Source organism: Lithobates pipiens, unplaced genomic scaffold, assembly GCF_037356315.1.
Source record: "Lithobates pipiens isolate NorthernLeopardFrog02 unplaced genomic scaffold, aLitPip1_a1.2 Scaffold_1, whole genome shotgun sequence".
Taxonomy (NCBI): domain Eukaryota; kingdom Metazoa; phylum Chordata; class Amphibia; order Anura; family Ranidae; genus Lithobates; species Lithobates pipiens.
The window spans coordinates 219,307,776-219,326,018 of NW_027507685.1; the positions used below are offsets into that span (position 1 = coordinate 219,307,776).

General features: G+C 41.5%; 1 protein-coding gene across 2 annotated transcripts in view; it reads left to right on the forward strand.

Annotated features, from left to right (window-relative positions):
- The window catches only part of LOC143983309 (uncharacterized), an 87,523-nt gene extending 74,344 nt beyond the window's left edge, over positions 1-13,179 (forward strand). For both annotated transcript variants that reach the window (XM_077482847.1, XM_077482855.1), the window contains 2 exons: positions 7,191-7,285; positions 12,921-13,179. In XM_077482847.1, the coding sequence (XP_077338973.1) occupies positions 7,191-7,282 (92 nt within the window). In that variant the 3' untranslated portion in view covers positions 7,283-7,285; positions 12,921-13,179. The remainder of the gene's footprint in view (positions 1-7,190; positions 7,286-12,920) is intronic.
- Positions 13,180-18,243: the final 5,064 nt, after the last annotated feature.

Genomic DNA, 18,243 nt, shown 5'->3' on the forward strand with positions numbered 1-18,243 from the left:
TTCATCTGCAAACGGATGGATGAAATACGGACATATCATCTGCATGTGTGAAAGGGGCCTAACACAAACCCACAGATAAATTGAATATATAGCAAAGGATGTGATGCTAACCAAAATAACATAAAAAAAATCCATTTGGTGCAAATAATGATTCAAATAATACAAAAAATCCAACATAGCTAAAAGTACATCAAACGTGTCAATTAATATTGAAATGTGCATAAAAAAAAATTTCAGCAAAAAATTTGTATATAAACGATGCTTATAATTAAAACCATTTTATCCAAACTATGTCCTTGGTATTAAAGTGCAAAAAGAGTACAAAAAAAAGGGGGGTTTTTAATTATAAGCATTTTTATATATGATTTTTTTGCTGAAAATATTTTTATGCACATTTTAATATTAATTGACAGTTTTGGTGAACTTTTAGCTATGTTGGATTTTGCATATTATTTTAACCATTATTTTCACCAAATGGATGTTTTATGTTATTTTATTTAGCACCACATCCTTTGCTATATATATATATATATATACACACAGCTATATATATATATATATATAATATATACACACATGCACAGCATATATATATATATCCAGCCATGTGCTATATACAGTATTCAATCGGCCGGCCGGTTACCTGGATGGGTTCCTGCAGCACCGCCATCCTCCAGGCTCCCTCGTCTGCTCCAGGGACTTCTCTGCCTGTCGGCTGCTCTCATGGCGGCCCCCGGCTCATTTAAACTCACAGCGTCCGTTACCGCGGGGGCCGCCGGAGATAGCCGAGTTTTGTTCGCTGTCGGAGAGGAGCAGGGCGGGGGAAGCCGAGCGGTGACGGAGGTGGCCGAAGATGTGTTATGAGAGCGCCGAGTGGGGGCGGAAAGAGCCGAAGTGCGCCGCGCTGTGCTCAGAAGTACAGCGGTGCTCAAATGAATAGCTGTGCGAGTAGCGCAGCCATTCATTTGGCTAGGCTATCACTGAAACCGGCCCACTGAGCCATCGGCCCACCGGGAATCTCCCGGTAGTCCCGATGGCCAGTACATGCCTGGGTGTCTGCAAAGTTGGGTAATCTGATCTTTTCTCAATAAAAAGGGCGTTTTTTTTTCTCAGCATTAAAACACTTCCATAAAGTGAAATTTTTGATATTTTGTTTTAAAATATATATTACCAAGAAACATTTTAAAAATACGGTGAATAGATGCACAATATATTACAATGTTTAGACATTAGACCCTGTTAGATACAATTTTTTCCACTATGGAATTAATCAAGACCCATGAACACGTTTCACAGTAAAAAAAAGCGCTTCTTCAGGAGAGGGTAAAAATTGTAACTCCACAAAAAGGATTTGATCAGATGTCATATAAAATGATTTGATTACTTTTATGTAGCATTCCATTGGATCCCTTTATGTAGCGTTAAGCATTTTACTGTATCAGAAACAAGATTTTTTTACCCTAAAATGTGTCCACAAGGGTTTTTCATGAAAATAATAGTGGATAACAGAATCTAATGTCTACAGATTATAATGTATGTCTAATCACTGTGTTTTTAAAAAGTGCTTTTTTTGGGTGCTAAAAAAGTTTAATTATGTATAAAAATTCTGACATTTAATTTAGGAGTTTTTTTCTGAAGACTTTAAAAGCCAGTGATCTGATCACACAGCTCGGCACATGTCAAAACAGTTGGCTGTAAAAATCCAACCTCTGTGATTGATTCTCCTTATATGATTGGTTGACTCTTTGGTACATTTTAGACCCCTTTCACACCAGGGCGTTTTGCAGGCGCTATAGCATTAGAAATAGCGCTTGCAATCCGCCCTAAAGAAGCTGCACCATTGTATGTAGTGTGAAAGCCTGAGGGCTTTCACACTGCAGCGGTGCGCTGGCAGGACGTCAGGGAAAAGTCCTGCCAGCAGCTTCTTCGGAGCGGTGAAGGAGCAGTGTGTTTACAGCTCCTCCACTGCTGCTCCCCATTGAAATCAATGGGGCAGCGCTGTAATACCGCCGGCAAAACGCCGCTATTGTGGCGTATTGCCGGCAGTTTTAACCCTTTCTCAGCCGCTAGCGGGGGTAAAAGCGCCCCCGCTAGCGCCCAAAATGCGCCACGAATCCGCTGCAAATCCGGCGATAAAACGCCGCTAAAAATAGCGGCGTTTTACCGCCCATGCTATGGGCGGTGTGGTGTGAAAGGGGTATTAAAGTTAAGGTTGAGATAAAATAGTCAAAGATGCATCACTTGTTTCTATTCCACTGAGTGGGTGATGGGGTTCCCTTAAATTAGAAGGAAGAAGTTTTTGCTGGAGCACAGGGGATATTTAGCTCAGAGCCAGTGCAAGGCTATGACTCATGTTTAATCCATCCAAAGTGGGAACTGTCTAAATAAGGTGACATAATAAGGCAATACAACTACCAAAGAATACTGTGCTTTTAACCACTTAAAGTGGTTGTAAACCCTTACAAACCCCTTTGAACTACAGGTAAGCCTAGATTAAGGCTTACCTGTAGGTCCAAGAAATAGCTCCTAAACCTATACGGTTTAGGAGATATTTACCTGAAGACAGCCACCACTGTCTATGGCGCATGCGCTGTAGACAGCGGCGCGCAGGCGCACTGGGTAAGCTGCAGATCGCGGCGACATGCCGCGAGTTTCGGCTCCCGTGCGCATGCGCGGGAGTGACGTCATCGCTGCTCCGTCAAATCACAGCGCCGGAGCAGCGAGACCCACCAAGAAGATGGACGCTCGAAACTACAGGGGACAGCGATGACTTCGCTGGCTCCTGTAGTCCATTATGCTTTACCTTTGCAGGGAATGAAAGAGGAAGTAAACCCATCAGGGTTTACTTCCTCTTTAAGGACCAAGCCTCTTTTTGAGATTTGTCGTTTACAAGTTAGAAACAGTTTTTTTTTGCTAGAAATTTACTTAGAACCCCCAAAAATTATAATTTTTTTTTCTAACACCCTAGAGAATAAAATGACAAAGTATTGTTGTAATACTTTCTGTCACACTTTTTTTGAAAAAAATACACTTTTTTGAATTAAAAAATAAGACAGCAGTAAAGTTAGCCCAATTTTTTTTTATATTGTGAAAGATAATCTTACGCTGAGTAAATTGATACCCAACATGTCATGCTCTAAATCTGCGCTTGCTCCTGGAATGGTGACAAACGTTTACCCTTAAAAATCTCCATAGGCGACGTTTAAAAAAATCTACAGGTTGCGTTTTTTGAGTTACAGAAGAGCTCTGTTTTCATATGTGGATGCTACTCACATATGCGCTTCTGCATGCGAGCTCGGCAGGACGGGCCGCGTTTAAAAAAATTATTTTTTTTCTTATTTATTTCACCTTTTATTTCTTATTTTTACACTGTGTTGTAAAAAAAAGTTCACTTTTTTTCACCTCTCCCGCTGCCAATAAAAGTGATCTCGCGGCGAATCCACCACAGAGACCACTATTATCGGAAATCGGACCGCCGGCCGAAAAATAGGTTACTGGGGTTATGGCAGCCAGCTAGCTGCTACCATAACAATGATATTCCTCTTCAAACTTAGGACGTATATCGGCGTGCGGGGGTTAAAGGTGCTTTTTTGATCTCTTGCTTAAATTATATGCTTGAGTTTTTTTAATTAATTTTTTTACTTTTCTTTTTTTTTCTTTGAAACCTTTAACATTTCAGACATTTAGGGGGAGATTTACTAAAACTGGAGAGTGCAAAATCTGGGGCAGCTCTGTATAGAAACCAATCAACTTCCAGTTTTTATTGCCAAAGTTTAATTGAAGAAGCTGAAGTTAGAAACTGACTACCATGCACAAATGCACCAGATTCTGAGTGCTCAAGTTTTAGCAAAATCTCCCCCTATTAATGCTCTAATAGTTTAATCTCCTTATGTGGTAAGTCTTGCCTATCTTGGTCGGTGATTGAATGATGAAGTTGGAGCTTTTTTTGTTATCTTGAATGTTCGTGTTTTAAGTATATATTGTCTTCTCATATATGGACATGCTTGTCTGATTTAAAAAAAGAATTAAGAGAAAAAAAAAGAATTTAAGGGTGCCAACCGCCAACAACATCAAAACGCTATATAGGTTAAAGATCATATTTGCAAATTTTAGTATTCTCAAATCAGTTTTTAGTTTTATCATAAAAATAGGATGCAATCTAAGGTCAATGTGTAAGCCTATGCATAATGAAACATAGATATCCCTCTCACATGCCACCTATATATATATATATATATATATATATATATATATATATATATATACATACCCCACTTTTAAGTACACAATGGGGTTTATTTACTAAAGCTGGAAAGTGCAAAATCAGGCTCACTTCTGCATAGAAACCAATGAGCTTCCAGGTTTTATTACCAAAGCTTAATTGAACAAGCTGGGGTTAGAAGCTGATTGGTTTTGATGCAGGAGTGAGCCTGATTTTGCACTTTCCAGCTTTAGTAAATAAACCCTATTGTGTACTTAAAAGTGGGGTATGACTGTATATATATATATATATATATATATATATATATATATATATATATATATATATTATACATACAGCGCCTTGGAAAAGTATTCACCCCCTTGGCTTTTTACTTATTTTGTTACATTACAGCCTTTAGTTCAATGTTTTTTTTAATCTGTATTATATGTAATGGATCCCCAGAGGCTGCAACACCTAAGCAAGAGGCACCACTAACCAAACACTGCCATGAAGACCAAGGAATTCTCCAAACCTGTAAGGAACAATGTTGTTGAGAAGTACAAGTCAGGGTTAGGTTTTAAAAAAATCTCGAAATTTTTGATGATCCTTTGGAGCACCATCAAATCTATTATAACCAAATGGAAAGAACATGGCACAACAGCTAACCTGCCAAGAGACGGCTGCACACCAAAACTCACAGACCGGGCAAGGAGGGCATTAATCAGAGAGACAACACAGAGACCTCAGGTAACCCCGGAGGAGTTGCAGAGTTCCACAGTAGAGACTGGAGTATCTGTACATAGGAGGACAATAAGCCGTAGGCTCCATAGAGTTGGGCTTTATGACAGAGTGGCCAGAAGAAAGCCATTACTTTCAGCAAAAAACAAAATGGCACGTTTTGAGTTTGCGAAAAGGCATGTGGGAGACTCCCAAAATGTATGGAGGAAGGTTCTCTGGTCTGATGAGACTAAAATTTTGCTTTTCGGCCATCAAAGAAAACGCTATGTTTGGTGAAAACCCAAAACATCACATCAACCAAAGAACACCATCCCCACAGTGAAACATGGTGGTGGCAGCATCATGCTGTGGGAAAGTTTTTCAGCAGTTGGGACTGGGAAACTGGTCAGAGTTGAGGGAACGATGGATGGTGCTAAATCCAGGGATATTCTTGAGCAAAACCTTTACCACTCTGTGTGTGATTTGAGGCTAGGACAGAGGTTCACCTTCGAGCAGGACAATGACCCCAAACACACTGCTAAAGCAACACTTGAGTGGTTTAAGGGGAGAGAGAGAGAGAGAGTGTCTCAGTTTAACATGTTTCACACTTTAACTTCTTTAGGAACACAGAGGTATTTTTCATAGGATCATATCATGTATGTGGTTAGTGTTAAATGGCTGAATGGCTTTTAGGTTTTCCCATCAAAGCCATCCCACATATCAGCTCTCTTATTTACCTTTCCCTGTGGTTCCTCCCCTAAGGAGGAGAACTTTTGTAGAGAACTAATGTTCTTTTATTATTGACAGTAGTAAATCACATTTTGGAGAATAGGAAATGCATACATCTATGTAACAAGAGATACAATGTAACAATTCTAGAGAATTCTAGAGGGAATTAGAACATAAATGTACATTTTGCTTTAAATGAGTAGTAAAAATACCATAACCCCATAAAACGTGCACGCTTTGAAGAAAACACAAGTGCATCTTCTAATGCGTTGGCGTGACCAGGCATTACAGCTGTGTTTCAATCAGTTTCAAACTACTTAGAAACATCTGCAGAATTTTGAAGACACATTTTACGTGCGTATTACATACCCTTTCTTTCTCTTCGTCATTTCCTGTCTCCATCTTGTGGGTTTTGTCTGTGTTTGTTGGAAATGTGGGCATGTGATCTTGAAAAACACGCTTATTAAAATGCATTTTAATGCATGGCCAGTGCATTTTCCATGTGTTCCAATAAGCAATGCACGAAAACATTCAACGGATGCAGCAAGCAAGATCTTTTTAAAAACGCAATGCACTGGGCTCTAATCCACTGATGTGAAGAGCTTTATAAATTATAACAATAAATAGTTTATAGGCGCTTTTAGTGTGCACATACATTTTTGCTGTGATCTTTGAGAATGAATTACAATATAAGCAGCTACAGAGGTCAGGGATGGCTTGTTTTAAAGCTCTTTTATGGCTGTTAAGAAATAATGCGCATAGCCTGGGCATAGGTGCACTTTTAAAAAAAAGAAAAAAGTAGCTGCTCTACCTATCTCTCTAACTCATGCTAACCTAGAACAGAACCAACACCACCCAAGGGCTAACTGTCTTGTTCATGCTAGCCTTATTATTTGTGGTACCTATGTAGTAACTTGTTGAATAGGGCACAGTGGCGGCCCGTCCATTAGGGGAGCCACAATCCATGCACCCGGCCCCCCTAATCTCCATGCAGGGCGCCGGACTCATGTATTTCATTTTTTTTAGCACGTAATTACAGCTGGAGGCTCTATGTTCACTAATGTCTCCCCGCTTCTCCTCCCAGCCAATCAGTGAGCCCATCCACTTGTGTGACATTAGTGAATGAATATTCATTAAGGTCTTCCTGCTTCTCCTCCTTGCCAATCAGGAATATTGGCCGGGCGTCTTAGGACTCCCGGCCAATCAGATCTCAGGACCCGCCTCCTGTTTGTCTGGGAGGAGAAGCAAGGGCCCGATGGCAGCAACAGCCTCTTCCAGAAGCTTGGATTTGGCAGTGCACCACCACCTCGTCCTCCCCGCACCTCTACCACAGTATAAGGTAAGGCCACGGATAGCGCGGAGGGGTGACGATGAGTGGATTGAGAAATGCACTGTGCTATAAGCTCATGCAGAGTCATGCAGGACCTATGGCTGGCCAGTTGCTGCACCATGATGATATAGTGTATCTCTGCTCACTGATAAGCAGAAAACTGTATCGTACAATAATATCTCACATTTTTCTTTTTCATATATTTTACAGCAAAGTCGAGTAAGTTGGATCCTGCCGAAGTAACTGTCTTTAAGGACTTTGCATCATGTTTTTCATTCACTAACATTAAGGTTCCTGTATAAATGGTAAGGAATTTATTCTCTGTACAGTGCTGAAAAAAATAAAGTGTCACTATGTATTTTTTATCTTCAAAATAAATGAAGAAAAGGAACCTGCGACTTTTCTCATTCATCATGACAAAGTATCAAGCTTTCCCAAGGAGGAACTTCATTCTGCCAGAATTCTCCTGCTGCTCCTCCTCCTTTATTGTCCCATGTGTGCGCAAATGTGCCTCCGATCTCTGCTAGGGATTTGGGAGACGTGTCTGTACATGCATAAGATATTCCCACGCATGCGCACACATATAATACAAAGAAAGTGTAGTGCTACCCTATTTATAATGTATGAATAGTGGTGAAACTCTCCTGCACGTTAGTGGAACAATGATACTCTTAATTAGTAAGAAACCACCGTAAAAAAAAAATACTTAAAAACAACGTAATTAAAAATGCTCCTGATAGCATCTATACCCAAACACATCAAGTGTGATACAGTGCAATTATAAACAATGGTGAAAACCCCTAAGGCTCCATTCACACCAAGGAGCTCCGGATCGTGGGCGGAATTGGTGCTATTCTGCTTGCGATTCCCAAATTGCCGAAAAACATGGGCTGTGCTTGCGATCCCGTTACTTTCAATGGCACCCCAATCATGGCATGATTTTGCTGCAATTGTTGCCCAACAAATTGCGGCAAAATCGCACAAACAAAATCGCTGGACACCTGTCGCCCAAAAGAAGTAGATAGAAGAAATTGATAATTGATATTTGTTTCCACAATTTTTTTTTTCATTTTAATTTTATCTTGTAATGTTAGTAAATTAAGTTAGGGAAAATACAGATTATTTGATTATTCATTGGAGGTAGGCACAACAAAAAATAATACCACTTTCATTTACAATATCAAATACATAGTTAAAATCTAATATCTTTAAAATATTTATAAATCAAACTCATTTTTATTTCAGAAGTTGTTTGGAATACCTGACCCTTAGGGCCGGTTCACACTGCGGGCGATGCGAGTCGATACGACTTGCCTCGCCGCGATCTGACAAGTCGCCCCCGTTCTGTACAATGGAACCGTTCTGAGAGGAGCGACTCGGGTCGCTCCGACTCAGAAAAAAGGTTCCTGTGCTACTTTTGGGCGACCTCGGGGCGACTTGCATTGACTTCTATACAGAAGTCATTTGCAAATCGCCGCTGAGGTCACGGCAGGTCGCGGCGAGGCAAGTCGGTGTCGCCTCGCATCGCCCGCAGTGTGAACCGGCCCTTAGGGGTTTTCATCATTGTTTATAATTGCACTGTATTACACTTGATGTGTTTGGGTATAGTTGCTATCACAAACATTCTTGAGTAGTTTTTACATTTTTATTTTTTTTTTACAATGTTTTTTTTTGCAAATTACTTGTACACGCACACACACACAACCTGCAGGTTTCCTATATGACCTGGGCCCAGGATTGGAGGCTTTATCCCACCCAAGATGTTTTTAAGTCTGCAAGCTCTAGACCTCAAATCCGGATTACAAAGCCATATGTCATCAGAGGCCAGCTGCCTGAACGCAGAAGAGGAGGCTGGCTTCCGTTGACTGAGGAGGCTCAAGATGGCGACGCAGGACCTAGGCTGCTACACATGATCATCGGATCACAGCAGAACAACACAGGTGAGTATCTGAATTCAGAATAATGCCGCATAATAGATAATTGGGGATTTAAAAATAAATAGCAAATTAAGTTCCTATTTTCCTTGATTACAGATGATGGGTTGCAGAGATAGCAGTTGTAGCTTGGTTCCAGTTTAATCCCCAATAAAGGTGCACTGTACCACTATAACAAATTTAGGAGCAATTCTAGAAGTTTAACGTGTACGTCAAGCCAAAACTTAGTAGAGTAGAGAAGGATTAGAATTCCTGTTGAGTATTTTAATGCTATCAGGGGCTCCGTTAGAGTGATTTACTCCCACGTCCTGCACTGCAGACAACGGTTCCACTAGAAAGGAATTGAAAATCTGCATCGGTAATCCCAAAAATTAAAAACTGACACGGGGTCTTAATTTCCCCCTAATCTACTAGAGAAAAGAATTTCTACTTCTCCCTTTGTTGTCATTAGAGAGTTTCTTTTCCTATCTGATTAAAAGTCAGTAAGGGTAAATCTCCTTAACAAAGGGCTCAGGTAGCAGTAAAAACCTGAAAGGGGTTTGAATATTTTCCCACTCAAAAACTACATAACTACAAAAACCTTTTGGTTGGACATGCACTTTAATATAAAACGTATGCCGCATACACACAATCAGATTTTCCAATGGGAAATGTTGGATGTGAGCTTGTTAGCTGAAAGTCCGACCGTGTGCATGCTCTATCGGACATTTGTTGTCGGACTTTCCACCAACTAATGTTGGCTAGCATGTTCTCAAATTTTCCACCAACAAAATTTTGTCGTCGGACTTTCCAATCGTGTGTACACAAGTCCATCGCACAAAAGTCTCAAGTAACACGCATGTTCGGAAGCCAGGACAAGCCGGAAGGGATCGATCCTGTAAAACTAGCGTTCATAATGGAGATATCACATACATCTTTTAAGTCACTATGTTAGTAATTGTTGGCCAACATTTGTGTGACCATGTGTATGGAAGACAAGTTGGAGCCAACACCCTTCAAACATAAGTCCACGGTTTTGTTGTCGGAAAGTTTGATCGTGTGTACTAGACTTTAGTTGCGTGGTCAGCTAGCTTCTGTTGATGTGGTTTCTTTGTAGTCCATTTCTCTGTGAATTCAATTTCTATTGGTAATGCAGCCCAAATATATATTCTGATATGAAAATTAAATATTAATTGAGCATTACAGAGCATAGTTTTGTATTACATAATAAATTATATGGCCAAAACTGAGAAATACCGCACCAGACAAGAGCAAACTATACTAAAAATAAAAATAAAAAGCTGCACCATCAAAATGAAAAAGTCAAATAAAAATAAATTGCTGCGCTACAAAAGATACATTTCATATAGTCAAATGACTATTAAAATGTCCCAATTGAAATTAATCAAAAAAGTGTCCATATATAATTCAGTGAGCAAAACAATTGTGAAAAAACATTATAATAAAGATTAAAAAAAAAAAAAAAAATCACTTCGGTCCAATTCGAAAGCAAATACAAATGCCTATCAACTTTCAGCTCTTTGAATAAATAAATCTGTAAGTGAGGGTCCTTACCAGAGCGAGTGGACTCCCTTGCAAGCGGAGTCACAATTGCAAGCAGATTCAGCCCTCTGCAGGTATGAATGAATCTCTGATGCTTCAAGTCTGGTCAGCCACTTCCGAAGGTAAACAAGGAGACCCGACAGAGGAGGGCAGTGTGAAGATCAGTTGGTGGATAGGCTCGTCTGTCCCTAATGTGTTCGGAGTCTTCTGCTGATAGACAAAAAGTCGTTTCAGCAAGAGGCGGCAAGCTTAAAAGTGTGGCCAGTGAATCCACTAATCTGAAAAAGATGCACCCGGGCTCAGGACCATGAGTGTTGGCCCTTGTACACACAGTCGGACATTCCGACGGAAAATTTCCGATCGGACCGTGTTGTCAGATAATCCGACTGTGTGTGGGCTTCATTGGACTGTTTCCATCGGAATATCCGACGGACAAAGTTTTAGAGCTGGGCTATAAAACTTTCCGACAACATGATCCGATCGGAATTTGTCCGATTGTGTGTAGAGAATTCTGATCGGACAAAGTGCTATGCATGCTCAAATCAAATTCCTAGACCAAAGCTATTGGCTACTAGCCTGAATGTAGTCCCGTCCTAACAAAATAACGTCATCACGTTACGTACGATCGTATTTTCCGACAACTTTGTCCGACCGTGTGTATGCAACACAAGTTTCAGACAAAATCCGTCGGACAAAATCCGATGGATTTTGTTGTCGTAATGTCCGACCTTGTGTACAAGGGCTAAGAGGAAAAAAGACGGACTCCAATCGTGAAATACCATTAAAAAAAGCCTTTAATGCTTAAAAAAGAACAAGCAGAAAAAAACGTACTACAACATAAATTATGCACAAAGATAAATATTAATGTAGCGCTGACCCCCGAAGGAGAGGCTGGTTTGATTGGGCTTACCGTTACCTTCTTGACTTCTTGAACTCCGCATCATCCAGGAGGAAACTGCTCTGCATGTTTTCTGGGAGTGTCCCTTTGCACAGGACCTGTTAAGGGCTCTGGAACCTGATCTCAAAGACTTTGTTCCACAGACTGCTATTACACTTTGGTGTGTTAAACGGACTCTTTTGTGGAACTCATTCACAGGAGGACATTGATAGTGCCTGGCGGGTGCTGTGTTGCTTTAAGGACGCTGTTTGGTGTGCCAGAAAGCGCCTCATCCACCAGAGGGAGAGGATGTCCATCGAGGACTGTCGCAGACTGACTCACAGTCTGCTCAGAGACTATCACCTGATGGACAACAAGGAGGAAGAGGAGGTCTGAAGATTTCCCCTCCCCCCCCACCCTCCCACCACTATGTACCCTTTTGGCAGTTCAATAAAGCTTCGGGCCTGTGAACTCTTTCCCCTCCCTACCCCAACTTCTCCACCCCTCCCCCCCCCCCCCCCCACCTGTTGCTCATTGAAATGCCATTTGACTCTGACTAAGACCGTATGACTTGATGACATGTTTTTGGTAACGTTTTTGGTAATGCTTTCAGGGTAATGCGGCGTCATGCATGATGTGATGTTTCAGGGTATTATTACTCTGCGCAACACATCAGGCATCATACCGCAGGATGAATGTAATTTATTTGTATGCTTGGAACTGTATTGTTATGTAGTGTATTTATGCACTGCGTTGCAGTACAGTGTGGAATGTACCCTGTTCAAAGTATTTTGTTTTTTGTATATTTTCTTGCAAAATAAAGTATACATTTTCAATCAAAAAACTGTCTCGAGGAATGAACGAATTGCGATCAGTGGTTTTAAAGTAAGTAGATGTCATCAGTACACCATCTTCATTACAAATATTCAAATCTAGAAAGTTAATAGCATGTTGACTGGCTACATATTTAAATTCTATACCTCTATCGTACATATTTAGACCTGTCATAAATCTCTCTAGAGATTCCAAGGTACCATTCCATAGGAGGAGGACCTCATCGATATGCTTTGCCCAGAGGGCCAGCTCTGGTCTCATATTAGCATAGATGACGTCCTCCTCCCATTTCCCCATAAAAAGGTTGGCCAAACTGGGGGCAAACTTTGCCCCCATGGCCACACCCTTTTTCTTAAGGTAATACTTATTAGCATGCCAAAAAAAATTATGTGTAGTAGCATACTCCAAAAGTTCCACGATAAACCTGATTCAGGGTGTACCACCTTTGTCAAGGTACAAGCAGCACTGCATGGACATTGAAGAAAGGGAGTACACCCCAAAAGCTTGTCCTGAAAATTTGGATGTTTGTGCAAATAAATATAGTATCATGGACACTACTCAATTGTTTCTGATTCAAGTGCACTAATATGAAAACTGTATAATATATTTTTTAGGATGTCCCTGGGGCTGTTCCTTAGAGCACAGATACTGATCTGTCTTCTTGTGAAAAAAATCCATATAACATACAAGTCACATACATATTTATTTTGAAATAAATTAAGTAGGCTTAATCATACTTTTTTTTCCTTTTAGACCTGTCTTTCATTTTGGCAGAGAAACAAAGCAGTATAGGTTGGTAGTATCATTATGTCCATCAAAAACCATTGACAAGACCTGAAGAACATTTATAAAGACAGAAGACATCCAAGGCCATCTTTTGCCATATTCCAGTCTCTAATTGTCAGTAAAGAAACATTTTAACATAGATGCTTTATGTGTCAGTTTATATTTCACTGATAACGGCTAAGTCCATATTTTGCAAAAAGGTAATAAAGGCACCCATATTAATTAACCACTTGAGTCCCAGTAAATGATCTATTCTATTCATCAGATCAGGTAGAAAAATTTAGTCCTAAAGTGTATCTAAACCCATAACCAATGTATTTGGGATATCACCAACTCTCTGTACACCCCTTTTTACCCTTAGACCTACCTATTACCTATTCCCTTTTTCCCCAATAAATAGACCCCAGCGGAGTTTGGAGTGTAAATGGCCATAGCAGCAAATAACTTTATTAACTATTTATAAAACACTATTTAGCAATGGCAATGTTAAACTCCCAGTCAGTTGGTCTTTGACGGTACCCGGTTTCACCTTTAACTTGACACTCTCCACCAGTACACTGCGGGACCAAACTTTACCATACCAGGCCTCCGGCCTTTTATCAGCCCGGAGACAACCCCCTTTCCTGCAGTGCCACCAATCCCGTATTCCAGCCTACCCTTCCGTTGGGATACATCAAAAGGGGGCACATACCACTTATGAGCCCCCCCACACTTCCATCACATCAGTTTCCTTGCCCCATCAAAGACCAAAGTCACCGCCGTTACAGCTGCTATGACGACCCGCATCACCGACCCCTGTAAGAGAAGTAAACACAGACAAACAACAAGAAAAACAACACAACACATAAATACAGTTAAACCCCACAACACAAATGGGCAAGTGGGTGGGCAACTTCACCCTTGCTCTGTCCCACGCTTGCCGCTAAAACTCCTCCCCCTCCTTTTATATCTCTCCACCCCCTTTAATTTCTTTCCATAACTCTACCCCCTTTCTCTCTGTCCTTCCAGTTAACCCCATCCGTTCCTTCACCCTACCATTTGTCATGCCCGGCCCTCCACCTACGTCTTCTAGCCTGCTTTTCCGGGCCTCCCTAGAACCACAATGTAAGTTTCACCTGGTGATTCTGCTAGTAACACACTTCCTGTCCTAGGATGACAACCCCTTAATGTACTGTCCCCATAGAATAGTAGCATTGCTACTCCAAGACAGGAAGTATGCTGGACTACAGAACATGTCCCACTCTTCTTAACTCAGTAACATTGGTGAAAGGTATTCTGGAGTTTACAAACAGGGCTAGTAACATTGTTTAAAATTTCAGTGCAGTGTTGTCAGCTTGCAGGTTGAGGGGAAGGGGGGACCCAGGTGGTAGACACCCAGAGGGAATGTATGGCATACACAGTGGTCATTTGAGGTACAACATCAGAGTATCTCCAACAATAAGAACCATGCAGCAACACTCACAGCAATATATGGAATTTACAAAAGGAGCATGGTACACCAAGTCCGACAGCACCTGGTGCAGGGAGTGGCTGGGAGACTGTCACGTACCTAGTGGTGAGCCCGGAATGCAGAAGGAGACCTCTCTTGCGTCCCCGACTCATGGCCCCTGATGGTGGTGACAGGAGGCATGGGAGTCAAAGGTAGCACGAGTGCCTGGCAGGATCAACAGCCGGAGGATGAATCAGGCTGACTTCAGGAACTGTAGCTGGACAAGCAGACCTCAGTGGCAGCGGACAGGAACCAGTAAACAGCAGGAGACCAACAGGAACAGGTAGATCGCTCAGGAGCAGGCACACAGAAGAGTCGGGCAAGCCGGGTCAAACCAGACAGTCAGTACAGGAACAGATGCAGCAGGCAAAGGCAGGAACGTGGAACAGGCCGGGTCGGTAATGGATGAGCATGGATGGACCAGAGGATAAGACATTGCAGAGTCGTAAACAAGCTGGAGGTCAGAGGCAGGCAGAAGGCAGGGAAGGTCACAGGTCAGGTCGGGTCAATACACGAAGAGATCAGATTCAGGCAATAGTCTCAGGATCAAGATCAAGGAGCAAGATCTGAAGGGAGAACTGGGTTTAAATAGCCCGCCTGGCGCCGGTAACCTGCACGCACACGCACAACCGCGAACGCGCGCCCGCACGACCGTGAACGCGCGCACCCGCATGACCGCAAACGCACACACGGACACGTCCAGGCACCCGCAGGCACGCACAGACAGGCGACGGACCACTGTCTCCAGCCAGCCTTTCCTGACAGAGACAGATACAGTAAGTACAGGTGGTGAAAAGTTCCATAGGGAGCTCTAGAACAATTCCTAAGCTACCCTTCCTCCTCTACAACCTTTCCCTGAGCTAGGCTCACTCTCCCTGTCAAGCGGGTTCATGTCCCTCACCTAACCACATGCAGAATGCACACGCCCCATAGTGAGCCTAGCCTTTTTTTAACCTCTGCCCTCACTAGTGATAGCTGAGGGGTCACCCAGGTGGCAGCTTCCCGTTGGACAGCAGCCCACCCGATGACCATGAAGAGCCCTAAGAGGTATAGGTATTTCTCTTACCCACCACTCTCCCTGCCAGACGGATGCAACAGCACCACCCATGTAGGGAGGTCAACCTTCCCTTGTCTACAAGATTAAAACAAGAAGTTAGTTAATCTTTGGATTTCTGGCAGGATCAACTGACATTTTTTGCACTTAATGAACAGATATAATGACATGCTTTCAATTGTATATTTAATAGACCAAAAGTGAGAAAATCAGAGAAGTTCACTGTTAGGATTTACATACACTTTCATTTTTATATTGAATTATATACTCCTAAGCAACAGCTTTAATGAGAAAATATCAGTGAGGTCACAAATGGCAGTCAAGACATGATATGGATGAAAAGTGGATCGGACTAATTGGATGGGAAAAACGAGGTTCAGGTCCACATCTCTTGTACAACATGTAAAAGAAAAGTTCCTCAAAAAACGTGACTTGAGCACTCAGAAGAAAAGTATATAGTAAAAAATATTTTTTTTAATTCATTTAACATATTATAAAACACATAATGACATTGTAATACAGATAGAGTTGCAGCATATAAAAGAGAATGGAAGAGGCCCAAGCTGCCAACTAGACAGATAAAATCCAACGCGTTTCAACATGTGAAGTAAGGATCTTCTTCAGGGTAAAGGGAGAGGGCTGAGAGGCTTCCATAAAAATGCGAACAATCTATAAAGTTGATACAAAATATAATAAATATATATAAATGTAACACCATGCAAATACATACAACAGTTCAATCATTTATAGAATCATATGTATTATGTTATTATCAAAGACTGACCTCATGTGTTTGATGCTATTATGCACTGGAAATCAATTACTCAAGGTAAGAGGAAGAGGATGGGAAAGTCCACATAAAACAGCAAGATGTTGGGTCATGTGCAAGTCTCATCCCATGCACTACCGAAATACGGCCCAGAGAGGAGGATGGAGAGCCGACACAAGAGAGGGGGACGAATGGGTCAACCAAACAGTGCAGATCGCATTGACTTGAGAGCAGAGAGGATGACCAAAAACGACTCCTTAGTGATTACAGTGGCATCTGTGGCCTCACTATACACCTATTCATATAATAAAATATGGAAAGGATTTAATGGCTGATCAGAGTGATAAGCCAAAAAACTTAATGAATTAATATTATTAATATTTATTATCTCAAAAGGCAGATAGAGACCATATATTACAGTAAGGTGACCTACCTATTAGTGGTGTTTTTAGGATCACTTCTGATCACAGAGGAGCCTCAAAAGATTTTTAAAAAAATACCATGCAGTCAACCCCAGAAGAAAAAAATTTTTATCCACAGATTTTACAGGTTGAAAAAGACCGTAGGCCGTAGATGGTATGACAAAAACAAACAAACAGGAAAACAGCAGTATGCCCATATTTGATAATATAGGGAAATGAGAATAAATCTAGGTTTTCTGCCACCTATGTTGCCTCCAGAGTGCATCAAAGCAAACTGAGGATTGCTGCTGTTAAATAGAGCTCAAATGAAGAGTGCTGGCCGAGCTAAATGTGCCACACCTGGGGCAGTGTAACACACCCCTAAGGTGTGCCCTCCCCTTGCCACCTAATCATCATCCCCTGGGAGGGCGTCATTCCGCTCCATCCCGCCCACACACTGGTTGGAATGTGTGTTGGGATGCAAAGCCTAGTCACAGTCCACAGGCATGGCCAGGGTGCAACAGGAAGCACTGTCATAGAGACGGGCCGAGGCCTGTCACATGACAGCGCCAGCGCCTCTGATCGGAATACAACAAAGGGGCTTCCATGGAAACCCAGTCGAGTGCAGACACATGACACGGCGGCTAGGCTGTCCGCCGACTGACAGAAAATGGGGAGGTAACAAAAAAGGAGGCGGTAAAAAAGGGGCGGTAACAAAAAAAGGGAGGGGGAACCAGATAATAAGTACAAAGAACAAAAAAAGGGGGAAAATTACTGCACAAATCATGAAGTCAATGAGTGACTTAACAATTATAACAATCATGAACACAATACAGAACCCCAGAGTTATCATCTTTTTACTAACCCATTAATGCCGATTCTTTGAGGAATTTCAATTTGAATAGGCCTTTTATATATATATATATATATATATATATATATATATATATATATATATATATATATATATATATGGCTAATAGTAAAATATATCATATGTGTTCAAAGACATGATGGGTTCTAAACTTTCCACAATCGAGAATTTAAAAAAAAGATGTTTTATCTGCAGTTACATGTTTACTATTAAAGCTAGTGGCTCATTGTCTAAGAGGAAGGAGAAACTATGTCACTTACCCGTTCCCCTACTTCCCTGGCAGGGAACACTCCCCCGCAATCTGGCGGTGGTCCCTCATGTCCAGTGCAGAGCTGTGGACCTTGTTCTGGTCTTGAACATATATAGACCATGACCAGTCTACCTGCTGGAAGGAGCAAAGGATCAAGTAAGTAAATGTCCTTCTTATTAGGCATAATCGAGCAATTAGCCCTTGCAGTGCGGGCACAGCCCCACTGCAAGGGATCATTTTTTATTTGCCTGGTGTTGGGCTTTAAGGAAAGCAACTTGATGTATGTACATAAAGCAAGGTAAGTACTACACTTTTTTCACTTTGCATACAAATCCGCCCATGTTTTTTCCAAAGAGTTAACAATCCAGAGGTTGCAACACTGGATCAATATTTGATCTAGACATGTCACTTTCTGTCTGTTGATTACACACATCTAGTCATTGGACGCTTGCA